General features: G+C 37.3%; 1 protein-coding gene across 8 annotated transcripts in view; it reads right to left on the bottom strand.

Annotated features, from left to right (window-relative positions):
- The window catches only part of pcdh11 (protocadherin 11), a 192,727-nt gene extending 169,055 nt beyond the window's left edge, over positions 1-23,672 (bottom strand). For 4 of the 8 annotated variants that reach the window (XM_038292607.1, XM_038292609.1, XM_038292610.1 and 1 more), the window contains exons 1-3: positions 22,890-23,672; positions 16,204-16,790; positions 7,681-10,188 (exon numbers count right to left, since the gene is read on the bottom strand). In XM_038292607.1, the coding sequence (XP_038148535.1) occupies positions 7,681-10,188; positions 16,204-16,743 (3,048 nt within the window). In that variant the 5' untranslated portion in view covers positions 16,744-16,790; positions 22,890-23,672. Of the gene's footprint in view, positions 1-263; positions 1,286-7,680; positions 10,189-16,203; positions 16,791-22,889 lie in introns of those variants that run through there. The other 4 variants (XM_038292612.1, XM_038292611.1, XM_038292613.1 and 1 more) reach the window with 2 other exon arrangements.
- Positions 23,673-27,838: the final 4,166 nt, after the last annotated feature.

Below are 27,838 nucleotides of genomic sequence, written 5' to 3'. Positions count from 1 at the left end.
GAATGCCGAACACTGATTCAGCTAATAAATTACTTGGTTTATGGTAGAGGGTTTCCTACTTATGTCATTTGGTGATGATTTGAAAGTAAGGCAAATTAGATGATGAAAAAAACAAAACAAATTTTATTGAATTTATTTTATAAAAATTAAATGTATTGTTTTTTTAGATGCTACGATTGCATTTTCATATCAGAGCATGAAAACTAACTTTTACCACCAGCTCATACAAAACCGCTTCCCAAGGATTATTTTTTTTCTTCTACTTTTTTTTTTTTTTTTAACCATCTGGAGTCATTTAAATGTGGATCTCATGGGTAAATCACTTCTGATTTAGGAGTGGAAAGCAACACAAAAGGTGAGGCTTAGCACGCTTCAAATGTGCCCTACATAAACAGCTTTTGATTATGACCCGAGCAGTTAGTCCCTTGTGATTGTGGCTTAGCTCAGAGTATTAAACTTGTCCTACCATTTCTTCCAGTGTAATAATCGCTGGGTGATCTTTAGCACAATTGTATTAAAAAGAAAAAGGGAATGAAGTTGTATTGTTGGGCTGTGTACATCTGTTAGATCAGCCTTGCTTTTCAAAATGAAATAGAAAGAGGCAAAAGGGTAAAAACATGAGTGGACTCAATCCTAACTTAGGTTTAAGGCCCTTGCAGCATAAATACATTAAAAGTCATAATAAAAAAAAATTAAAAAAAACAGCAGGTGCAAAAATAAAATAGCCACCAGGCAGTTTTTTTTAAACAAGGCAAATAATGCAGTCAATAAATATAAACAACCATCAAATTTTGGTAGATATACATACATACATATCAACATACTTTATACATACTGACTGAATTTCACAGCTATTGTACAGATCGGTTGCATGGGAAACATTTTTTGGGGGAAAAGTTCAGGTTTAATCATCTTCTCTTATAAAGGTAAATGTAGCACAGAACTCAATGGAGCATTGTAGCTTTCTAACAGATTCACAAGAGGAGCTTTTTCAAGTTTTAGAGAAGCACGTCTCCTTTTTTCAAAAATACCCCACCCATCCCTTTCCCCCACTTCCAAATTCATCTTTGAAACTGAATTGAATGAAGAGGTGCAGTTTGAGGCTGTAGAGACAGTAAAGTACTTGTTTCACCTCTTGAGTTCTTCCTTCTTTGCCCTCTCTCCCTCTTTTCTCTCTTTTTCTCTCTCTAGGAAGTAGGAGCTAGAGATTGATTTTAATCCTGTGGGAGCGAGCTGTACCTGTGCCACAGAGTGTGCCATAGTGTGGTGGTTTCAGTGCCATCTCCTGAAATATAGAGAGACAGACAGATATAGGGAGATTGTAGTTACAATGTCAATGAGCTCCGAGCAACCTAAGCTGTAGCCTTATCGGTGAAAGGCTAAATTGAACACTGAATGAGAAAAAAAAAAACATCTCTGTAAAGAGAGTGAAGAAAAAGAAAAAAGGCGTTCTTCAAGGCACTGCTGGCAATCAACTCATTATCATGTCAGGTTGCCTTGAAGAATGCCCCAGGTGTCACACGTTTGTGTATTTTCCTGTACTTATCAGAGCATGCAATCTTATCCAATTGTCACTCCCAATTTGTCTTTTTTGTCTCCCACCACACTAGTGCAGCACTCTCCATTTCCCCTAAAACAAACATTTGATTGAATTTAGGCCCACTGTTTCGCTCGGACCCTTGGAAATGGGTCCTCTGATATGTACAGAACATAATATTTCACTGTTCCTCAGAAAGTTAGAAACACATCTGCAGACATTTAAAAATGGGATAGTGGCCTGAGTGCCTAAGGTTGCCATAGCAATCATGGTTGCAGTAATTTAACAGAAAGGCATAAACAACAAAGATCAACTTAAAAATATTAATGACAACAACAACAAAGGGCTACGGATCCTCAAAAGACTGTAACCTTGTTTGAAAATACCAAAGTTCTACTGTATTCCTACCATGGTTTAATCTTGTGGTGCTCCTTCAGAGCCTTTGCATTATCATTAACATATTTTTTCCAAATAGCAGAATTTATCTTTGAAAGCAGGGAAAAGTGATGTAGATTCCTCAGCAAATGATTGAGAAGGCGCATCTCTGTTATTAATGTGAGCCAACCAGAAAACAACAGGAGAATATGACCTTTGTTTAAGATTTCAGGAAAAAAATGTCATAGTGAAAAATGTTAGTATTTTTGATGCCACATTTTTCAATGCTCATGCAATCTGATATCCAATAACAATAGCATCACACACTGCAGTGTTAATAGTTTATGGGTTTCAAATTCACACAAAAAAAAAAAAATAGAATCTCCCATGAAAACCTTCAATATTTGATCTATATTTTATTTAGATATTTAAATCTTAATAAGATGCCTCAGAAAGTTAGGGAAATCAAAATTAGAATCACTTTATTACTTTATAAGACCTCAGTTGAATGATTAGAGTACAGTGCAGGCCATCTGAATGGCAGAAGTCCCTTACTCTATTCTTTCTTAATGTTTAGAAATATTTTGTTTTAAAAGGAAGAGGAAATCATATCTTTTACTAAATGGCTAATTTAGAGCTGTAAAGTTACTAACACTTCAGATTTTGGTTTTCTTACCGGTGGGCAGATATCATACATTTGAAAAAAAATCAGCAAATATGTCCTTAGGGTGGTAGACAGCTAACACCTAGCTGGGCAAACCATGTTTTAACATTTTAATTTACACTGAAAGTCATTTAGATAACATTTTATAAAATATTAAAACAACTATTTTCACAAACTTTTTATTATTATTTTTTTTTTGTAGCCGTTTTCTTATCTGAACTGTATCCATATTCCAATACGATACCTCCAATGTTTACACTGTTGGCTGCATCAGCTCACCTGCTTATTGTCAGTTTATCAGGATAATATCTGAACAGCTCTAAAACTTTATATATCTGAAAAATGTACCTTTGATCCCATTGCAAAAATGATAGCCTTACACAAAATACCAAACTTTGTTCCAGTCTTGTTGGTCTTAGAGTGGACTGATAAGTCAAAAGCCCCATTGACACTACCCTTTTGAAAGCGTGTTGAGAACGGTCTGAGCTAGGTAACTGAGATAACGGTTGAGTGTAAATGGAACGCAATTAAACTGGACCGTGTCAGATGCAACCAAACATGCTAAATTTAGCACTAGTTCAACAGTAGGGCACGCTGCGGTTCAGTTGTTGATAGGTTCTCTAATAACAAAGAGTGCATGAGCAGATCATGTCATCTCCTATTTAAAGTCAGCTGACTAATTTCATGGGTTTTACGGTGCGTCCAGCTTTGCAATTCTTAGATTTCTTCATCTGTTCACAACATTAAATTCTTCTCAGCCTATTAACAATAAACAGCATCAAAAGAGCGTGGTGCGACCTGGGATGATTCAGAGACCAAGGCTTTCATTAAAATTTGGGTATAGACGCTATCGAGGCACATAAGTTCCTGAATGTTATGGGAACCACCATTTTTGTCTTTATGAATCCCACCTTGAGATCTGTATTATCGTGGACTGCCAATAGGAGGCGAGGAACCGTGCTAGCATGATGTGTAAATGGTCATTAGAACCAAGCTCGGCACGGTTAACTGATCCAAGCTCGGTCCGAACTCGGCACGGATTGGTTTCAGTGGGGTAGTGTCAATGGGGCAATAGCTGACCAGGTGGATTGATACAACTGGCAGACACATTACGCTACCTAAATTACACAAACGAATTCTGCAGCCTCTAACATTCTTAGATAGACTTATGGATTTGTTTGACAAGCTATTAGCTTCTCAGGATTTTGTCACTTTTCCAAAACTGACCGCAATCTAGTAGAACTAACTTCAACAAATACACACTAGAATTAAAAAATGTTAGCTAGTCTTATGACCACAAAAATCAATATGTCAAATCATTTTCACATCAGTAGAAATAGTCTTTGCTTTCTATTAAGAACAAAAGTAATAAAATCACGTAAATCATAATTTTTGCTTCCTAAGGTAAACACCATAATATGATTCAGCTGTGGTAATTTTACTGAAGGTAGTTATACTAAATCTAATTTGAACCTGTGAATAGCTAACAATTGCAAATCATAATCATTCTTGAGAATGTTAAGCTTATGCAAACTTCATTCATCCACTGCTTTTAAATTCTGATTTCCGAAGATAATAAAAGCCAACTGCTAAAAATATCATAAACAAGCCTAATGCTATAAACACAATTTAAATAAAGATACGACTGAACAGAGAAACAAAAAAACCTTCTTCAGAGGTTTGGCGCAGAAGGTTACATTTATAAAAAACAACCCTTCACCAAACAAATTCATTAACCCTTTTCCTTCTGTATATTAAATGTGCTGTTTGATATCACTGAAGAAGGGTGTTAGTTTTTGATCTGCCCCCGCTAAATCACATGCTCTAACAAGAGCTCCTCATCACTGAAGGCAGATTGACCTCTTATATCAAAGGGGTAGGGGTTAAAAGAAAATGATGAGACTGTGAGAGGAAGGGAGGGGAAGGAGGAGGCTGGCATTTGCAAATACAGCTCTCGCTGTATAATGAAGCCATATGGTGGCACAAATCTGTAGTCTCTGAAGTATTTTTACAAGCTTTCCTCCTTATCAGCTACATCTGTAAGCCCCTGAAAACATATTAGTGACCTTCAACCATAATTATCTCCTGTGTTCCCCCCTGATGGTTATTCTATGGTAAGGTTCTTTTCCATGCTTTATTTTTTTTTTTCCTGAGTCTTTTGTAAAGTCAGTAAAGCGTTGTCACTTTGATGAAGCCAAAGGAAGGAACTTAACAGCCTGCCTATGATCTCTGTCTTTGGAGCGCTGGCATGGCGCCGTGCTGATGAGAGGCAGAACTTAAAGAACAAATAGCGCTTTTTGTTTTAAGAACTGCACTCAACACTCAACAATAATCTTGACAAATATCTGAGTGCTCACTTATTCTTTTTGTTTTATCTGATAAAAGTGAGAGCCTTACCTTTAGAAGAAAGCACCAGGTAGCAAGTATTTGTTTTATAGTCTCCTAAAATTGTCTTTATTTTGAAGAAACAGAGATTAAATCAAAGGGAAATAAAATTCAATTGGACCACAGCAAATATGGGCTGTCGGTCATTTACCTCAAATTTCTTGGCCTTGACTTGCCAAAGGATAGTTATTGGCATCCCTGATCATCTTAAAGGACATCTTCCTTCATTTTTTCTCATCTTTATCAGTCTTATTCGCAAACCAATTACAGTGATTTTAATCATACTGCATTACAAGTGATTAACCCTTTAGTGCATTTAATTAACCTCTGCAGCCACCGATTCTCATTGGGCACTACTTCATGCTATTTTTTTCTATGACACAGGCTTTAAATAAGCACACTTTAAACTTGTGGGAAATGTAATGTCTAAAGTGGGAGGAATCACTTGGCAGTTGCTTAAGGGGACAGAAAAATTAGAGACTGTATGTTGTCTCTGCAGCCCTGTTAAGAGGTTGGCTGCTGGTGAGCAGACACAGATACCAGACATTTTTCTTTTGATATATTATTCAATTGCTGGGACCCCTTTGACATCGAAATGTGAAATAATGGTAAATATATAATCCATCTTAAGAAATTTGAGGAAATAAACACCTTCGAAATAATGAGATATAAACATAGCCTGAAGATTTGGACGAATGTTTACGAATCAAATATTCATGGGTTTAAATCATCTGCTCAGAAATACTCCACTCTGATCAGCAACAGAAGTGAAAATCCATTTAAATCTATGATGAATAAAATACAGAGTGATAATAATAATTATGAATTGTTAGACATAAACTGAATGTCTGCATATTAGCTTGCAGTCTCTACAAGTAAAAGGGGAAAATCATTCTGACAAGTTGCCAGTGTGTCATATAAACACATTATGGATTAAATCTTCAGCACTAGAGCATGAAGTAGGCTTATGTATGATTTGGTGTGGCAGGGCATAGCTTTTGACTGAGGTTTCAAATAAAAGGTGGATGAAGGGAAATGACTATCAGCTCTGTGTGGGTGTCTTCATAAATTAGCCTAAGCACTACACTTTACAGGATCAACAGTCATTTACAACGCTATGAAGAATTTTAAAGCCCAGAACTTGTCACACAAAATATGCTTTGACGCAAAAAAGGCAAAACATAACCACAAATAACAAAAACAATACAGAGAATCATGGTGTCGACATAAACAAGAGAGCACCTAATGTTAAAAGCATCCAAAAAATATTGATGCAACATCATGAAATTGACCCAGAAATGCATGAGTGGCAGTTATGATTATTATGATCAGAACTGAAACACAAACACCCCCCACCAAGTAAGGATCAAATTGTTAAATAAAAACACAAAAAAATACAACTGAAAAAATGCAACTAAGGTGATTGAACCTTTGAGACTGAAGTACAACTAATGAAAACATTCATATCAGTGGGAATGAATTGCCTCTCTGTGCTTATGCTAGTCAGCCCTGCTTAATTGAATTTTGCTACTGATGGCAGGTCAAATACTTAGTCAACAGAAACATAAGAATAGCTTTCTTTAGTGTCATATCAAACACACTAAAATACATCAAAGTGGCAAGACATCTTTGCTGAGATTAGTCATTGTCCATATTGGCAAGTTTAAAGAATGCAAAGAATGTATATCTATATATGCCATTTATAATAATAATTGGTGCCATTAAAGTGGAACATTTATGGGCTTAATGTATAGTTGGCTAAGCAGGCTTTATTATGGGCTATTGCACCCTTAGTGGTTAAGTATATTGGTCACTAGTCTCCACATCACCTTGATCTGTATGACCCGCTTGTCCCAAGTAGCTCTCAGTCTTTCAGACAGCACTGGGCTTGGGCTGTCAGGACAGAGTAAGCCCACCTATCCTCATATCTGATTTACATTTATTTCCCCTAGCAGCTGTTATTTATTAGAGCACTTCGCATTTGGCACATATCTTTAAGGGAATCATAAGCCCTTTGCTGTACCCTGTTATTTAAATGAGTCTCACTCTCACAAATTCTCACTGGTAAATTTAAGATGCATAACATTTGAAAGATAGAAGCAGCAAAACAGTGAGGTCATTTTTTTAAAGCCCCTCTCACACAAAACCACACACACACAAACATACCCAACCCATGGATGTTTTTTTTTTATATATATATACTGTATATCCTTAGCTAAAACCTTCCCCGTTAACTGTATGGCAAAATGAATACCTGAATGAGGACCCTTTGACACACTTTATATGCATCGTTAAACATATCAGCCGGATACACACAACTTAATTTACCTTTGACCTCAAATGTAACAGAGAGTCCAATCTCTGTCCCTTTTCTAAAGCCCACTAAATCAAGCTTTACACCACCTACTATTCACATTCAAGGTTAAAAAAAAATGCCAGTTACCACAACCTTTAAAAATTTATATAACCTGCAATTACTTCGGATACAAAACAGTATCAAACAAACTGTGGGCTGTTAGTTTGAGAAATTATGTATCATTTTCATGTGACCAAATTTTTAGGTGCAAATAGCATTTAGGTAGACACTGTCATGTTTGGTATGAGAAAACCTCTTGCTTTCATGCTCTCTCTCCCTTTTTACATCAGCTACCACGGCAGAAACAGGGAAATGTGAGTGAGGACTAGTGTGGGTGGGTTTAAAAAAGAATTCATGAATTACCTGCCGGGTGGCGATTTGCCCTGAAGTCTTGAATCCCCCCTGACAGCCGCACTCTGAGACACTGTATGGGTCAGAACTAGTTGATGAACACTTGGAGAGTGAGTCACAGCCCACCACAAACGTATTGTCCAAGGGGAGCTCCTGGATCACATGGTGCTTCTTAGGGGCCACTGGAGTTTCTGGTTTGATTTGAAATGTGGGCTGAGGGGATGCAGATTTATAATGCTTGGCTAAATCTGGGCTGTCAGGTTTGAAGGTCGTAGGTGTGGTCGCCCAATTGTACTTTCCCATGGTCTGCTCCTCTAGCTCCACCGGAAGATCCAGAGTACCATTAACATGCTCATGTGTGGGGTCTTCAGGCTTTGACTCATCTATAGTCACTAAGTTCAAGAGAAGGCTTTTAGGAGACCGCTTCTTTCTCTTCTTCTTCTTTTTGATTTGACGGTTTTCTTGGTTGGGTGACACCCACTCCCCACTCTGCTTGCCTTTCTGAACTACTTTATGTCTAGGTGTTTGTCGGCAGCGCACCAGGGCAGTGACAAATATGACCAAAATAACAGTCATGGTCCCTGCAATAATTGCTATAACAACAATCACATATCCATTGGCTTGAGGCGTTATCTCATTGTCCCCTATGTTACGATCCAATGGTGTTTCCATACTTTTCCGCAGCTGCTCTTGGATAAATGTGGAATTTGACACAGTGTCATTGACAAACAAGTGCACAAGTGCAATAGCATGTAAAGACTCAGGCTGGCCTAAATCTTTGACCTTGACCACCAGCCTATGCAGTCCCACATCAGCCAATACTATTTTCTCCTGCAGAGTTATGTTACCCGTTGTTTTGTCGATGGAAAAGAGACCTCGAGGGGAGACCCTAGATGTGACAATGATGCTGCTGATGATACTGTACTGTAACTCAGCATTCATACCTGTGTCATTGTCAATGGCAAACACTCTTGTGACCACAGAACCTGGTGTGGTGGTGGTTCGCACCAGGTCATATGAATAATTGGAGGATGGGATGACAAACACAGGGCGATTGTCATTCACATCGACAACATTAATTGTGACCTTAGCATAGGAGGAACTTGGTGGCTGCCCTGCATCAACTGCCTTGACCATGAATGTATAGGAGCTTTGCTGCTCCCTGTCAAAGGTGATGTTTGGTTTGATCACACCAGTTTGGGGGTCAATGATAAAATTATCTTTGCCATTCAAAACAGACAAAGTAATGACAGCATTATCTCCAGCGTCCGCATCTGTCACTGTGATCAAGCCTACTGTCCCATAGAGAGGCAGGTTCTCAGGCACATAGAAGTTGTATTCAGGGTGTGTGAAAGCTGGGCTGTTGTCATTAAGGTCCTGCACAATTAGCCTAACAGTGACATTACTCTGCAGGGGTGTTGAGCCATTGTCTCTTGCCATGACAGTGAATGAGTACCTCTCTTGCTTCTCTCTGTCCAGTCGCTTCCCTACAGAGAGAATTCCTGAGCGCCTGTCTATGTTAAACCCGTCCGGTGCATCAGGGCCAAGAGTATAAATGATCTCAGCATTATGTCCACTATCTGCATCAGTGGCACTGATTTTTATTAACTGAGTTGAGGGATCATTGTTCTCTGGTATTGAAAGTTGAATTTCCGGCTGGGGGAAAATTGGTGCGTTGTCATTCTCATCCTTGATTTTAATTAAGACCATAGCTGAAGTGTTCAAAGGAGGCGTTCCTCTGTCTGAAGCCACTATCTTAATAGCGTATTCACGAGTGGTCTCATAATCTAGAGGGGCAGCTGTCTCCAGTAGGAATTGATCATTAAATACAGGCTTTAGCCGGAAAGGAACATCATGGTCAGTGTAGCAAGCCACTTTTCCGTACAAATCTGCATCCTTGTCAGTAACGGTAATAAGGGCTATTTTGGTGTTCAAAGGAGCATTCTCAGACAGTAGGACAGTCCCATTTACCAGGTTGATAATGTAGCGAGTGTCTATGGAAGGAACATTGTCATTAACATCTGTGACATTGACAGTCACTGTGGCTCTTGATGGGGTTGAGCTGCCATCACTTGCGAGAACAATGAGTTTATGAACAGGAGTAACCTCTCGGTCTAGAGGTTGCTTTACAGTTATTAGTCCAGTAGAACTATTGATGGCAAAGTGACGCTTGGTTGATGAGGAGATCTGGTTGCTGAATGAAAAGTGGACCTGTGCATTGGATCCTAGGTCTGCATCTGTTGCATGAAGCTGAGCCACTGAAGTCCCCATCTGAGCGTTCTCTGGAACTTCTACTTCCAATTCATTGTCCCTGAAGATAGGACGATTGTCATTGACATCAGAAATGGTTACTTGGAGAATAGCAGTGCTAGATTTAGGGGGGCTGCCACCATCCTCCACCTTGATCTTCATCACAAAGGTGTCTTTTTGCTCCCGATCAAGGTTCTGCTGAACAATGAGCTGGGGCCACTTGTCACCTTCAGGGGTTTCAATGATGTCTAAGCCAAACTCATTGACACTCTGAAAAGACAAGACATCTTTGGTTAATTCTTCTGCTACACATGACAATGTGAATAAAACCATTTTTTAAGGGCACTTTGGAAAGTCAAATAACTAAAGACTCAATGACGGGTGACGGGAATCAGTAAAATTCCAGATTAACTATCTATTTAGAACTTCATGCCTTAAATCTTACCCTTTAGTGAGCCCCAACTAACAGGTCATAGAAAGAACATCAGCATTGCCAACAATTGCCTTTCAGTAAATAGTTGCAGTTAATATTGAATATTAAACGATTTCCTATGAATCTCTAAACGACCCACCTTTTAAATATAATTAAATATTTAAATTGTTTACTGCGTAAAAAATGTGTACATTGCTATTAATATGTTTTTTAAATACCTGTCACTATGGGTTCTTTTTTTGACTCTCATGAATTAACAATTTTAAGCTTAACTCCATATCATAGATAAAAATGTCACTGGTTTACTTTGTGAATAATGAAATATGTAATTGTTTAAGAATTACAACCTAAGATTTTAAGAGGTGTCTCTCTGCTCAGTACAATGGAGTCAAAATATTTTTTCCTCATGAAGTGATTCTATATTGTGGTTTATTGGCTGCAAAAATTCAAATAAAGCTACTTAATCTGTTTCAAATGTGACAAATCTTTCAAGTTAATCAAGTCTGTTCATCCTTTTTAAGTAACCATAGCTCAATTGGGTTTATTAATTTCTTTAGCCTTCTCATATGTTGTCTTCACAAAAAATAAGATTAAATTTATCCTCCTATCTTGTATATATGGTAGAATAGACTAGGTAACCTTGCACTGTTTCTGTTTCATTATCAGAGGGAAAAAGACTGATGGAAATGGAGACACACCAATAAGCTTATATTTGGGAACACTGCAAGATGGGATCACCTTAAATTAAAAAGAGCAGAATGAAAAACCTTACATTTTATACGCTACTACATTAGAGAGGCTTTTTGATCAAAAGGAGCTAAATCTACGCAAAGGTACAGCTGGAGGAAAATGAAAAGAAATGCATGAGTAATCCACATGAGAAACCAGAGGGACTGGCAGTAGCTGTTAAGAGTCAATGCATTCCTAATGTTTAAAGTAAAATTTTGAATCATATAGGTTCATAAATCAGAAGGAAGAGGAAATAAATAAATCAGGCAGAAGACAGAAAGAAGGGTCACAAAAAGAGGAGAAAAGGAGAGTAGGGGGAGGAAATAAGAAGATCAAGCCTATGAATGAGCTGCATGCACATTATGAAACAAAGAAGCCCTTTGAAGCTCCCTCAGTCAGAAGCAGTTTCATGGTAAAACAAGAAAAAGCATCCTCTTTAAAGAGATAAGCTTCATGCTGCACATAATGTTGGAAGAGATTACTCTGTCTAGGCATAGCTATCAAATGAGATTAAGATATGTACATTCTCGTTATTCAAGGGGGAACCGTTTTCACCAAATTGCAAGCACAAGAGTGTGCAGAATGTAGAGCTGTCCTTCTGCCAACACAGCGTTGTAGCCGACACAAGAACGTGCAGCTGCAGCATGTAAATTATTGTGTACTCTGAAAAATTGCATGCAGAGGAAATGTTGTCAACACATTAGTGATTGACAGAACTACTTAAGTAAAAAAAATAAAAACTCTGCGGCAATGATCTTTCATGCCTTACTTAGGGTTCCCTTTGGGTAAAATCTTGTAGGAATAAATGGACAAGGTATATAAAATATAGAGAAACTGCCACATGACTAAGCTCTGTGGAATCTTTATATACACTGCAAAATGATTTCTCACATAACTTAAAGGGCCAAGGAAACATTCTGGGAGCTGTAAAGTTATCATCCACTCTATCCATACAGAGCTCCTCAATCCTCAGCTGTTTGAGTAGTTCATTGATTCTGCATGGTAGCTCAGTATCTGTGCAGTGATATTTGGAAAAGCCTGATAATAGTAGGATGTTGAGTTAGCATGTGTCAAAGGGAATGTTGCACAGTGATTTATGAGCTTGCAGTTCGGCTGTGCTTTTGTCTTGGTTTCAAACAATTTTAAAACTGACAAGACAGCCCTCACTGCATTTCAATAAGTTGAAGAGAGCTTTCTCGGAGGCTGTGCATTCCTCTGAATGCAAAATTAGTCTGGTGGATTGTGATAAGATCTGGGGCAGGGTAAGAAAAGGCCAAATACTAGCATAAATCACTTGCTGGAAACCTTAAGGCTGAGCAAGAGGGACAAAGCTCTCTAAACGGTGACGTGTGCATGCCCTCCTGAACTTGTTTTATGTGTTTAATTCCATGTAACAGGTCGAAAGGTTGGTGTAAAAGCTGAATGTGGGTTAGAAGCAGAGTCAAACCAAATGAGAATTGGCTAATTTATGGGAAAGTGATTGAGTGACAGTCGCAGGAGGTGAGCTGGCTGCTGATAAGGAAGGGTTGACTGTGAACCTCATTTTCACAAACAGTGCCTCAGATTATCAAGGGCTTCATCTTTCACTCTAGTTCTCAAATGAGACTTGGATGGAATTGTGAATATATCACTCAACTTGATGCTCATTAGTGGAATAAACATTGAGAAGTTCAGCACAACATGTAGGTTTGCATTGCTGATAGAATATATTCTTTTTCTCATTCATTTGCCTGCCTGGTCCCTATAGACCTTTCCTGCTGGCTAGAAAGCATATCTATTATTAAGGCAAAATAATCCAAGCATATTAGTCATTTTATATTAACCCTTAAATAAAGAAACAACATAGGATACAATTCATGATGTGAAAAATGTTCACTCATAGGATAATTTGTCAGCAAACCTTATAAACCCTAATCCCCTGTGGAGCTATAACTCTGTACTGGCTAAGTATTTTTCATCTCTTTAGCTTTTAAAATAGGGGAAAGCTGTACAAGACATTCTTAAAATTCTTTTATTTGTTCTGTGCGTTAAAAACCTGCAAGTGACAAAAAGCTGAATATGATGACTCTGCAATATGATGGTACAATTTTAGAAATGTGTCCTGAACAATACAAGAAAACTGGACAAACTATCACTCTTGGGGAGCTTCTGAGACAAATCTCCCAGGACCAAACACAGATAGACCACGGGTGGCTTAGCAGCCAAGAGCTATTCTAGGAAATGCTTGCACAGTCCTTCCCGACTAAACCCCTAGCTTTCTACAGCACTTCTGAAATGAATGATAACAAAGGAAATGTCTCGGGCTCCTTTAATGCTTTAACTCATACAGAAGCTGGGACACGAGGAAATTAATCTCAGGTAAAACGAGAACATAATGTGAGGAATTGAATCAGGGACACAAAGCCACAGATACTAAAATGTATGACTACACGCAGGGGTTTATGGGGCTATATATTGTGAAAAGGGCAAAGAAAATGATTGCAGATGATCACTGTAATGAGCTGAACATTTGGTTGGTGATTTTCCAGACATGAACAATTCAGGACACTGCAGAGGAGAGGTCCTGGCAGCGAGGAGACGCTTTAAAAATGCCAATTGGTAAGCAAGAGAGATGCTGACGGTAAATGTTAATTCCGTCACTGTTGGGGGAGTTGTCAAATCTACATCCCATTATGCTTTTTTTCAAACCTTTCTCTGTTGTGAATATTAAAGTTTTTCCTCCATTACGCTAATTAAACATTTTTATTTTCCTTTTTTTGTAATATGTGAAACATAGAGCTCTGAATTTACATCTAACTCCATTTGGATATCAAATAAATTAATTCACTATATAATGCTGTATGCTTTTATTTGCCTAAATTTAAAGAACAATGTCCAGCATATGTAACTGGATGCTGAAAATTGAATATACATGGTTTTATACACCGTGTCTGCACTCTCAAATGCACAGTCTATGATATAGCTGCATGGTGAAAGAAGCCGCTCATTTTTTATAGCCTACTGCCAAAGTGATATAAAGCACATGGAAAGTTTTATGGCTAGTGTTAAATATTCAAGTTTTGCAACACATTTGGCTTAATGAAAAAATAGGTCATGGTATTTTTTTCTCTCTTTTTTATAAAGAGAAAGGTACTGTACAATCAAAGAACCATGGAACACCTGATTCCTAATGTATGAAGTCATCTAAAATGACAAAGTAAAACAATGCAAGAACCCAGCATTTACACTGCCTATTAGTCATATATCTGGCATCCTGCAGGCACAACAGTGTGTCAGAGCTCAATCAAAAGCATGTAGGCTACACTTGACATTCTTCGATTTCTAGAGACAGTTCATAAATTGACTCTAAAAAAAGAACATACTTTTGTATTTGAAATTAGTTCATAATTTCATTCTAAGTTCTCTAATGCCCTCCCAGAAATTCATCTAAGCCCCTTTATTATAATAACATCGAAGAGTAAAAGTATGACTTAGACATCATGCCATTTCTGTTTTATTTAGATGATTTGGACCAATTAGCTTAATGACATTAGTAATAACATTTGTCTTTGTTCTTTAATGTAGCATATACAGTAATAGTGAAAAAAGTTACACCATTTTTTTTCTTCAGTGTCTAGTTCTAAAGATATATTACCATAATATAATCAAAAGGACAAAAAAAAACAAGGATAGTCTAATTATTCTTTCCTGACTGCATTTCCATGTGTCTTTAAATAAAGTTAATGTGTGAAAATATTCTTAATATTATTCTTAATTTATCTACAAACCTACCAAATGTATTAATTTATATTAGTTTTACAAGTAAAATCTAGGTTCTTTTGTCACTCCAGTAGTAACAAAGGAACCAAGTTGGATAAAGTAACTGACATGATTTTGGAATGGATAGGAGAAAGGAAACATCTTTTTTTTTTTTACAATAAATCTAAATCATGTGTCAGTAAGTCTAGTTAACTTTAAAGTGATTACCATTGCAGGACAGATAAAAGTTTTTTGCTTAAAATTATTATTTTATTTTTGATAAATTACTAAAGCACAAGGTTAATAGAGACATTTTAAAGCAGCCTTTCTGTTTCTAACAGATGCCTAAACACTGCTTGTTTAGCTAACAACCCCCTATAATCTGTTAAATACACTGTTGTTATTTAAATTGGGCCTTTTTGTAATGGGATTAGAAGCCTTTGAAATAATTTATGTTTATGTGAAATTTTGGACACAGGAAAGGGAAGAATGGTAGTTAAATAATCACATTAACTGCGAGAACAATATTTTAAAAATAAATAAATAAATAAATAATGGATTTTATTGTGACCTCTGTCATTGTCATTGCTGCCTGACAGCTAGAAGGTTATTAGTCGAAATCTTGGCTCTGAGTATTCTATGTGCCCTTTCCCTGTCCATGCGTGTTTTTTTTCTCCAGGTTCTCCAGATTTCTCTCACAGTCCAAAGGCATATGCACCAGGTTAACTGGTGATGCTAAATTACCCCTGGGTTTGAATGTGCAAGTCCATGGTTCAATGTCTCTGTTTTGGCACTGTGAAGAAATAGAGATCTGTCCAAGCAGTACCCTGCCTGCAGCATGTTGATGCCTGGGATGGGCTCCAGAACCCCCTGCTACCCTAAACAGGTTAAAATGGGAATAGAAAATGGCTGGGTATATGAATCCATTGGTTATTTTTATCAATGTGATTAGATATTCAGCTATTGCATATAGTTCTCAACCGACCCATTTGGTTAAATAAAAATAAAACAAATGAATAAATAGAATAAGTAGAAATAAAGTTCTTATTAAGTGTATGTGTGACATGAGATAAAGTAAAGAGGTAAAGAGGTAGATCATGAAAATGTATTGACTTGCATTAGTTAAAAAAAAGTATCAGGTCTGTTATAATGATGAAAAATAATAGTTTGACCAACAGACACATTTTATATTTGTATATTTTTACACTTTTCTAATTAGCAATTTAACATTTCAGTTTCTTTGATGAAAAACAAAAAACAATATGCATGTATTTATTATATGTGGCTCCTTTAAAAATAACGTTGTTTTTTTTTTGAGTTGATTTAAATTAGAGCAATGTTTTTAACATCATACTTATTTTAATTAAAACAGAATATATCCTCACCTTGACCAGCTCATAGTGTTGGATCCCATTGATCCCTACATCAGGGTCAAATGCTGATGGCACCGGGTAGCGGGTGTTAATAGCTGTGTTCTCAGGGATGGAGATGTTTATGACAGTGGACTGGAAAAGGGGTGCATTGTCGTTCACATCCTCAATCAGGAACCGGATCTTAACCAGCCGAAAGATCTCATCGGGCAGCACTGCCACCTCGATCTCATAGTAGCAGCGTTTCTCCGTGAAGACCCCCGAGCACAGCTTCTCCCGGTCAATCCTGTGATTGGTGGTGAAAATCTCCCCCGTGTTGGCCTCCACCCTCACCAAAGGCACGTCACCTGTCTTATAAACAGGCTTGAACTGCAGCGGAGAGGACAGCCTGATAGTCGGGTCCAGGTTAAGGTCGAGGTCCTTGCGCAGATTTCCAATCCGAACGTTCTCTGGCTGCTCCTCCTTCACGATGTAGTCCCTCTCCTGGGCCTTGCATAATGAGACCAAACAGGCGAGCAAGGCCACCAGAACATGCACCTGACTTGCCAAGTTCATGCTCAAAATTAGGTGTGAGCTTCACTTCTACAGCTGCAACTTTCTATAAAAAAAGAAAAGAAAGGGGGAAAGGGGAGGAAAAAAGAAGACATTTAAAGGGTGTCCATGTTCAGCTGTAATTAGTGATATTTTCCCACAAGGGGAGGCTTCATCTTGACCTCTTTATTCAGACTAGTTATGAGCCAACATTCTTCCCATGGCTTTTAGGGCAAATTAAATCCAGTTTTACATAATTAACCTATGTTGACATCACTGAGCCAAGACACATGTAAAGGTCAGCAGATCACACATGCCATAAATCCATCTAATTATTATAATAACTGATTAATCCAAAATGATGACACTTGTTGAATTTACTGTTGCTTTAGAACCACGTTAAGAAATGACCTTGCCTGATAAAAATGATCTGCGGAAAAGATCAGATGTGAATAAGTCAAACTGGTGCAGCAGTGTCATTATGAAGTGCAACCTCACATCAAGATCCCAGCTAATTTGGAGGAAGCTGAACTAAGCCTTAAGCGTTAGTGCTTTCATGCAAGAACACACATGAACACTTGCACTTGCTTGACAGAAGCTATTAATGGAAAACCTCATTTGCTTTGAATGTAAACAATAGAGCACTTACATATTTCACGAACGCCAGTGTGTGTAAGCGAGCACGGCATGATAAGAGCTCTGTTTAGACGACTAACGACAGCGGAAGGAGATGACAGAGTGGAACTCTTTGTTAAAGCCACCATCAATCAACTTCACTATATACCCAACTGGCTGTTTGTATGAAATGACAAATCCTTGCTGTGTTTGACTAAAATCTTTGACTGTTTGATATGTGTAAATAGATGCCAAGGGGCAAGAACCCAAACTGTTAGAACCCAACTAGGTCACTGGAATGTGATGAAAGAGTCATGCTCAGCAAAACCCCTCCTAATAGTGCATAATAAAATAAAATATTGACTGCTCTCCACCAACCAATTAGATGGCAACAGGGGAGTTACTTTGTGTGGTTTGCTAGCTGACATTATGACTTATCCATTAATTTAACCCATTATCAAGCGCATTGAAGAAATTTATTCCACAATTTTTATCAGTGACACAGGTTGTTTTAGGTTTGCACCACAAGCCTTTATAAATCCATGACAACTGGTATGTAAAGTATGAAAGACCAATATACACAGCAAAAGTTTCTTCATTCATTCTGTCATGTTACAGCCACAGGGGTTCATGTATTTTGGGGTGGTTTTATGTGACAGTTAGTCCAAATGTCCATCTGCACATTATTTAGTCTCTGTGAAATACTTTGTTTTTTTAAAAAAAAAGAAGTTTGTTGGAGAGCATCGGTTAAGTGAGGCATATTGAGTTTAGGAGCTGCATAATATATCCAATCGCAATTATCATATCATTAATGTTGCAATGGCAAGACACTGCTGTCTATGTGATATTTGGTTGGATATCATATTTCAAGATATCGTAAATGTAAAATCTACTTGCAAAGCAAATATTAGGCCTAACCTTTGGTACCCGCACCAGATGGATTGTAAAGCCACAAATGATTCACAAAATAACATTTTCCCAATTTGTCTCCTATGACTGGAGGTAAAAGTAACCTTTCCTTGTGGCAAACCAAGAGTCCTAACCTAAATTTGACAGAAACTATGTCATAAGCTCTTGATTAGGGTGACGTATACCAGTCTCTTAGAGTTGAAGCTAAATCACAAATAATGAATTGGCAATCATATCAATAAAACCATGCTATTTTGATCAAATCCAAAACATGTTATTTTACTTTTTTTTAAATAACATCCCTCATGCATAACATTACTCTTTTGTATTACTAATACCTTTTAACTTTATAAATCTTTTAAGGTGTATGGATACATTTTAGTGGCACTGTATATGTCTACTGGCCAAGACTCAAACTGTTAAGTGGATATTGTGTAGGAGGTAAAGAAAATTAGAAAAATTGTGATTTCTAACACTGTCATGGTCAGCAATTATAATACTGTAATTAAACAGGTCACATGCAAAATCTAGGAATACTTTGATACTTACTGTACCAGTGTTTGTCAAAAGGGGAAAAGAAAAGAATAGAATGTTTTGGGATAAAAAAAACTATTGAAATTACTTCCTGTAAGAGGCACAACAGGCACAGAGAATAAGGTGCACTGCTCAGATGAGATCAAAATAGGACTCTGATCATAGAACAGCCTAAATTTAAACTGAATGGAATTATCTGAAAGACCTTAAAAACCAATGTTCATAGCAGCCTTCCATCAAAATGCAACTGAGCAAGATTTATTTTGAAAAAGAGAACTGGGCTAAAGTATAAGTATTCAGGGATGTCACTAAATCAGAGTTTGGGGTACAGTATGTCAGGCGGAGACATGCTGCAGCAGTGTGGAAGCTAAATACATAGGAAAGCAATACCTTTCAGATTGTTATTAGTCAAAACATTTGAAACACCATGAATCATTGTTTCCCCTTAAACTTTAGAATTACGCATGATGTTGTGCTGGTGTATACATAATAATATCCCAAAATATAAAGTGTGTAGAAATCTAAAATCATTTAGGCTTACGAAACATCGGCAAGGCTCTGTGTTGTTTTTTGTTTTTTTTTACTATATCTTAGAGAAGCTGAAAGGGCATAGATGCAGCATATTTCCTTTTCATAATACTATTGGCTGGACGTCTCTAGTTTAGTATATGTTAGAAGTAATTCTATTACCGGTTTCTCATTGTGTGTTTAAATTCTACCCCACTGGTTTTTCATAATCAAATCTGAATTTTCCTATTGGTATAATATTGTTTTGTAGTCTTGAAATCATACATACATTTCCATCAAAGAGTTGCATAGACAATGTGACAGTCTGAATTCCAATTATAACTGCATTATCACAATATGACAAAAACACTACATAATGATCATATTTCCTATCTTACAAAATCCACAACAACCAACATTAAACAGATGCCTTTCTTGAAGGAAATTACTACCTAAAATACCTAAAAACCACAACAGGGTTCTTCTGAAATTCCAAGACAAAAATGTTCAGAGCTCATTGAAGCTCTTGTTCATCTGATAAAAGGGGATTAATTGGAAAAAAAAAAAAAAGAATTTAATGAAGCCAGTTTTAAATCTGCAACCATTGCAGTTCATTTCATTAAACACGTAAAGACAGACATGAAATGTATCAAAAAGCAGTCGCATGAGACTCATTACAGTACAGTTGGACAAAAAGAAAAAAGCACGGCCCGGCATTGATCTGCTTAGAGATTTTTTTCATTATTCATTCTGCGTATGAAGCTCAAGCTGTGCTGTCCTGTCAAAATACTGACAGGATATATCCTATTAGTGTGTCACTTTTACTATTAGTAAAAGTGACACACTTAACTCAGAAATGCAGACCTTTTTTGGAAAGTGAGCAGCAATTGCTTTACAGCGATGATCACCACATGGTCCGAGGCTGAGCGCGCACCATGTATAATGAAGTTTAAATTACATCCCTAAATGGGATGTGATTCACCGAAAAGAAAAAGGGAGAAAAAGATCAAAGGATGATCTAGATTTCCTCTTCCTTGTAATTGATAATAATGTTCCACTGGATGAAGGGTTGCCGTCTGTATTTTCACACACGGAACATGCAGAAGTACAAATGTAGTAACAGAAATGGCACCTTTTCACTTCATTGTGGGTTAGAGATGTACAGTTTTTCTACCCCATGAGAAATAAGAGCTCAGGTCGCTTTCGAATGTGCAACATAATATGAAACTGTTCTTCAACACACGCTGGTCAAAACCCATTTGCTTTTTGCATTTTGCAAACGTAATTTAAGTTTTCTTCTTAGTGCCCTGATTTCCCAACATTTTCACTTCTTTTCACATGTCACAATTCTTTACAAATATGTCCAGGAGGGATAAGCTAGGTGAGAGAATGAATAATGCTGCAGGGAAAAAAAGTGGGGGGAGATTTGAGGTGTCAGTCAGTGTCTCCATTGCTTATATTTTACTAGTCTCCTGAAATTCTATTTTGAGACCCTCGACAGCAGGTTGAATCCAGCAGGCAAACTGAAACTTCCCTCTTGGGAGACATAGTGAAGAAGGGGCTCTCCAGACCCAAAGCCTCTTTACACAACAGCATGATGGGCAGGTCTTCTTGGTGTTAGCGTCCACAGGAGGTGGCAGTAAGAGGTGAGATATGCTGCTACTGTCACTCCCTACCTTAACCCCAACGATGGACTCACTGGACTCTTTAAGTGTCACTGCTCAGAGACTCAGGGTGAATCAAGTCCTTACACCAGGAAAACTGTAGTTTTTATATTTATCTATTTAATATTTCAGCTGCATGTAATAATCGTGATATAGCAATGGTCAATGCACGACTTCACTGTCTTTCCTTGTTGTTTGTTTTCTCCAAAGTGCCTCAGGGATCCCAGATGGCTGACAAAACAGGTTTCTGTCAACCTTCGACAGCTCTTTTTCAGTCCACAAATACAAAACCTTTCGCCCCAAAAAGTATAGGGTTTAAATTTTAAGCAGAACTCTATATGTCAGGCTACAATTTTTAACAGAAATGGCTCCATAGACATTAATATTACATTAAAGTAATATATATTACCAGTGATTGTTTATCCTATAAACAATTTATATATCTGTTAGGAGGCTTAAGAAACTCAAGAGCAATTTCAGTCAGTGTGACAATTAGTTGACAGGACTGGATTCTCGAGGGTTTTACTGCTTGATAAATGAGTAATAGTTCTCAACCGTTCCATTAGTAACATGACAAGCTAATTTATTGCATTTTATATTAGCCTGAAGTGGGCCGTCTATACATCCAGAAGCCTTTCAAAAGGTTACAATTTTTAAATGTGATGTGGTCATTGTACATGATCTCACATCTTCCATATAAGTTGAAACTCTCAAATTATGACAAAAAAAAACATTAAATAATGCAAAACCGGACTTCAAAACTTAAGCTGCAATAACATTATTCATACGCTCATGTTTAGTTTAAACGGCACACTTCTGATGAAACAGAACAACACTAAAAATGTATTTATTTACTGTTGTTTGAACAAATGAAGCAGTGAGTGTAGGTCTTTGTTTCAAAGTATTAATATATATGGGGGAAAGAGAAGGACCCGGATATTGGAAAATTCTATTCATGGCAAAAGTCTGATGTTTCTTTGAACATCTAAATTTATTTTAACCTTTAAACCATAAAATAAAACATCTGAAATCCTTTTCAGCTTCTCAGGATTCAGGAAAGGTTGACATTGAGCAGAATTTCAGCATAAATTGCCAGCAGCAAAGTCAAAAGATAAGATCTTTGGCACAACAGAGACATGAGATCATGAGTAGCCTTAACTATTTAAAGTGCATTACTTAATGCACTTCTGCAAGCCAGTAGTTCAAAGTGAATTTAATAATCCAAATAAGCTAAACATGGTTGTGATCATGTTTTCCAACATGTCTTTCTCCATACGGGCACTTCCCCCCCTGCTTTACCTTAACTCTTGTTTATTTAGTGAATTATAACTGTATGAACAGGTGTGTTTTTTCTGGTGATTATCCAGGCAGAATATTTAACGCATCTTTGCAAACAAGACCTACCCAACAGAAGCATATATTAAATATAAATACATGCTCTTCCTCTTGAATCTGGTGCGCACAGATTGACATGATCGCCCCTGAGGTCTGCGACACGTGAACCGCTCGAGCAGGAGCGCACTGTTGCCACGCACCCACGCATCGACTTTAATGGCCAAAATGTTGAGAAACCGGTATGAAAAGTCCATGCAGTCGCCTGCTCTTAAGAACAAGGCCGGTTTATCTGGGAATAACAATGCGGAGCAGGACCGAATGACGCCCGAGATCGTTTCAATTTACGCAGTACAGTCTCATAATGCGACAACTTATTTCCAGTGAAGTCCGATCGCGCTTTGAAGCCTCCCACAAACTGAATCATTCACTGATGCAAAATATGTTTGTTCATCTAACAGATTATCACTTCATATTGGCTTAGATTTTAGTTATTATTAAGTGCGCTCAGGAGATAGAGCGGTGCTGCTGTTCAGAGAATGCTGGAAAAAACACATTTTGTGATAAATATAGTAATAATAATAAAAAGAACAAAAGCAAAGCTCACCCTCTGTGCTTGGAGATGATAAAAAATTAACCGTGAGTACTGCCGCGAAGAGACATCTCTGGCTAAGGAAAAAAAAATGCCACGAATGAATCTGAAGTGGGGAAACCGGGGAGAAAGAATCCTCATCTGACTCGGTTGTAGAAGTGATATAAAAATCCACTAAAAAAACTTATCCGTGCGCTACAAAATGCGATCCTGCGTTAGAGGAAGAAAAAAAAATCAACTTCTTGGACAGTTTTTTTTTTTTTTTTTTAGGTTTGTTTTCAAAAGGGAGGCTGTATTTCCTCTTCGGGAGTCTTTGGACTCACAATCCCACAGCCGGAGATACGCAGTGATCCATGCTTGCTTTACATAAACTTTGTATCTCTAACCTAATTTGCCTTGAAAAGCAACCAGCTGTTTTCACACTGAATCAACACCCACACCAGCGCTAAACGGCTCTTTATTCAAACATTACAACTTCAATCCACGAGGGCACAAAAATGAGAATAAACAAAAAAATAGGAGGAAAAAATATATATACCATCAATGAACAACAAAAGCTTCGGGCTAATTTATTCAGCAGTCACTTGTTTGGACTGATTTCAGGCTCCGCGCACACAGAAAAAAACTCTTAAATGAGGGATGCAGAGAGCGCATCGCCCCCCCAGTGGAGTTGGATCAAAGTGCGCCTCAGTGCAGCATCACTTACAGGAGCCCGGATAGGCGGTTCACCGTATCTGTCTGCTAAGCTGTAGATGTCTCAGTAGTATAGTATGAACTCAGCTCCTCAATGCTGCCCACCTCTCTCTCCCCCCCTAGCTCTCCCTCTGACTGACATCATGGGAGGAAGGAGGAGCCAGCCGCAGCTTTAAGAGCCACCGGTCCTCTTAAAGCCGCACTGCGCTGGAGAGATGCTTGCTGTCGGAGATACAATACAGTAGGTAGAAGTATATGAGGACCAGTGATGTCTGGGCTGCCTGCTGTAACTATAGCCACAGCAGTCCATAGGTCTGCCTGAAAGCAAAATGGGGGCACTGTTCTCTTTCCTACCAAGCCTTGCCTCTGCTTTTTATTTCCAGTAGGGGTCTATACTGTAACTTTGGAATCTAAAAAATAAAGAGGTTTAAGTTCCCTCCTGTAGAATGGTGATGATGTGAGTGAGGAAAAATAAAATAATTACTAGTCGGCAGAAACTTTTTTTGAATTATTTAAATATCATGATTACGCTGGCCTGATATGGAATTCTTAAGAAACTATATCCTTGCTTACTAACTGCTTTTTTTATACAGGGTTTATACAGAAATGAGTAACTGTAATTTAATGCTTTTTAATGCTCTTAGAAATAATTTTAATGCCATCAAAAGTACCCATGACTCTAAATAATAAATATCTATCTATATATATATATATATATATATATATATATATATATATATATATATATATATATATATATATATATATATATATATATATATATATATATATATATTTCTGGATGGAGTTTGCATCTTGTCCCTGACCATGCATGGGTTCTCTCTGGGTACTCTGACTTCCTCCCACAGTCCAAAACATGACTGTTAGGTTAATTGTTTTCTCTAAATTCTAAATTTTTATGAACTTATTAAGATAAGTCCAAATTTGTGATTTGTGGGTTCTCTCTGGGTACTCTGGCTTCCTCCCACAGTCCAAAAACATGACTGTTAGGTTAACTGACTTTTCAAAATTTTCCTTAGATGTGAATGTGAGTGTGCATGGTTGTTTGTCTCTGTGTTGCCCTGTGATGGACTGGCGACCTGTCCAGGGTGTACCCCGCCTCTTGCCTGTAGACAGCTGGAGATAGGCACCAGCACCTCTCGTGACAGTGCTTTGGATAAGCGTGACTAAAAATGGATTGATGGATAAAAGTCATTACCATTTAAAATTGGCTCTTAAAAGCTCTCATGCCCCCTGTATAAGTCCTATAATGTAAGATTTTTAGGTACTTATATGCTGTACAATTAAACTAAAAATGGCATATGAGCACCAATTGTTTAAATAAACATTTTGATAAAATTGATGCAATCTTCCCCTTCTCACATCTAAGATCAAAACTAGACATTTTGATGACCCCATTTGGGATAATCTTTACCATTAACATCATTTTTCAGCCACTTATGTTGAAATTTGCATTTTTTTCATTCTCTAGCTTTTTTTCCGCCTGAAGCTTCTTTTCCGAACATACGGCGTTAGATCAACCGGAAGCAGCTCCTCGCAAACAGTTATCTGATATAATACATCTGACGAAATTGTTTTTCTGAACTGTTTTTTTTTTAGATAAAGCATTTTAAATGCCACGATAATCACATTTATTGAATTTAATGCCTATTAAGGCCTGAGAAAGAAAGAATGATTTTTAATGACCCGCGGAAACCCTGTTATAACTTGCTTTGACAACATTACATTCATTGACTAAATTTTCTTAGTTGAAGTTATTTAATCAAATGTATGAAAATAATCTTGTAATAAAATGTTGTTCAGACTCAAAGCACACAAACTTGCTTTGTTAACTATGGACCCTGTGACTTTCCAAGTATCATGAAAAAATATAGCAAATAATAATTATCTAAATTATCTAAATATAAGTAATTAATTAGACATCCCATTATTAGTTCTCAAAGCATTTTGTAATGGAAATGTGTCTTGGATTAATTGGTACAAATTGTAATATAGTTAAATAGTTTAACTAAACTGATGGATTATAAAAAAAACAACCCAATGATACAAGAAATCTGTGATACCTAGATTAATACCGACAATAGTGTAAATAAAAATGTATTTAATTTTAATTTCGACAGGCAGCAGGTATCTGCCTGTTTAAAGACATTTAAGTAGATCATCAAATTGATTGTTTTTGTTTAATAGTGTCATTTAAATAAAAAAAAAACTACAGTGGACATTCTCAAGCAATACATTTTAAAGACACTAATTGAACGTAAATAATACCAGACGTTAAAAATATTTCCTGTGGGCATTCTGCTTGACATAAAGGTTGGAAACAAGATACCAGATCTTGCCTCCCTCACCAGATGTTGCTGTTATTATAGAATGTAGAAGAAAAACTCAGTAAATGGCATTAGATGAAGACTGTTGCACCAACAAGAGGAGGATATGGTGGAGGGATTCCTGAGGGATGGATTGGGTGCCTGGCTTGGTTCAATGGTTGTCTGCCCTTAGCTTTTCTTCTACAATACCCTTTCTCTTTGGTGTAAGATATCAAGTTGTTGCATGTTAAATTGTTAAAGTCTGAGTATATTCATAAATCCTTTATGTAAAAGTCTAAGTTCTACCCAGTTTTTTAATGAACTTATCAAGATAAGTCCAAATCCATTAAATTTGTGACTGTAGTCCATTTCAGTTCCAAATCACATGACTTAAATCCATGTAATGTGACTGTCATGTTTACCAAATACCTCTGGATAGTGGTAAACTTACAAACAGTTGTAAAATAGGTTGTCAAGTTCATGACTTGTCATTATTTAGTTTCTTTTTTTGGCTCATTTTCAGTTAAAATTATGACGAGCCCAGCCATCAAAAGAACAAGGACAGAACTAAACACAATGAAAAAAGGGAAATGTAAAGCCTCTGAATCTAAAGATGCAGAGAATAAACCTATTTTCGCGACCAGCTCTGAGAGAGGAGGAGTCACAGCAGGGAGCTCTTGATGTCAACACTGTGCAGCAGGATGCGCTTTCTCTTTGGCAGCAATAGGCAGCCGTTGCATTGGAGGGAACTGGGCCTGAATTTTTTGATCTACTCGGCTTAGTAAAAGAATACATTGTCAAAGAAACATTGGATCCAAAACAAGTATGTTCTGCTGTTTGTATATCCATTGACTATACCATAGCAGAAATAACTATTGATATCTTAACCAGGATCACTGAGCTTCTGCAGGAAATATTCCCAAGGAATTATTTATTCCCCCAAAAAAGATGTCATATCATCTCTGATTATGTCTCTTTGTACACATTGATCAGAATAATTCAAGTTCCTTGCTCTGCCCACACTGCAGCTGCACCACATTCAGTGTGAGCCTGGTGTAAGTTGCACCTGATACTTATACCAGTAATAATGTCTTTTGTGTAAGAATAGTATATACTACCACAGTCCCCTAAGCCTTTGTCAGAGTCCCCTTTTTTTGTCATCAATGCATTTCCGATCTGTGCCCCTGTTATTTCCCTTTTTGCATGTTCCTTTTTTTGTGTATTCTCTATTCTTTAATTAAAATTGTACTGCAGCATGATCTTGTCTGCTTTCTGCCTGCATTTTGACCCCTACACTACAGGTATATGACCCAAAAAGCATGCTCGATTAATTTTTTCTATTTGCTAGTTTTTATTGCTGTTTTAGTGCAAAGTTCATCTCAGATTATTTCTAAATTTCTGTTGGTAAAGACACCAGTGAAAAATATTATTGACCTTACCCTTAGTAAAATGTGTTAAACCAAATGTGTATGTGTAATTTATGAAAGTCTTTTGGCTAAACATTTAAATGCGACTGGTCTCCGCTTTGTCAATACTTCCAGTTTGTCAATGCTTTGTCAATACTTCCTTCCTTCCTTCCTTCCTTCCTTCCTTCCTTCCTTCCTTCCTTCCTTCCTTCCTTCCTTCCTTCCTTCCTTCCTTCCTTCCTTCCTTCCTTCCTTCCTTCCTTCCTTCCTTCCTTCCTTCCCAACTCAAGAGGTCCATCGGTAAGAAGAAAAAAACATAAACTGAAATACATCTCTCCATAGTAAAGTTCTACATGTATTTTAACTTTTCATGCATTTTTTACTTCAAGGCTGGACTAATGTAATTCTCTACTATCAGGAAGTCCACAAACTGTAATTAAAAGTCTTCAGTTGATCCAAAATGCTGCAGCCAGAGTTCTGATGAAAATTAAAAAGAGAGATCATATCTCTCCTATCCTGGCTTCTCTTCATTGGCTTCCT

Source organism: Cyprinodon tularosa, unplaced genomic scaffold, assembly GCF_016077235.1.
Source record: "Cyprinodon tularosa strain WSP-4 unplaced genomic scaffold, ASM1607723v1 ctg314, whole genome shotgun sequence".
In the NCBI taxonomy this organism is placed as follows: domain Eukaryota; kingdom Metazoa; phylum Chordata; class Actinopteri; order Cyprinodontiformes; family Cyprinodontidae; genus Cyprinodon; species Cyprinodon tularosa.
This window is presented reverse-complemented; position numbering and strand designations above follow the sequence as displayed.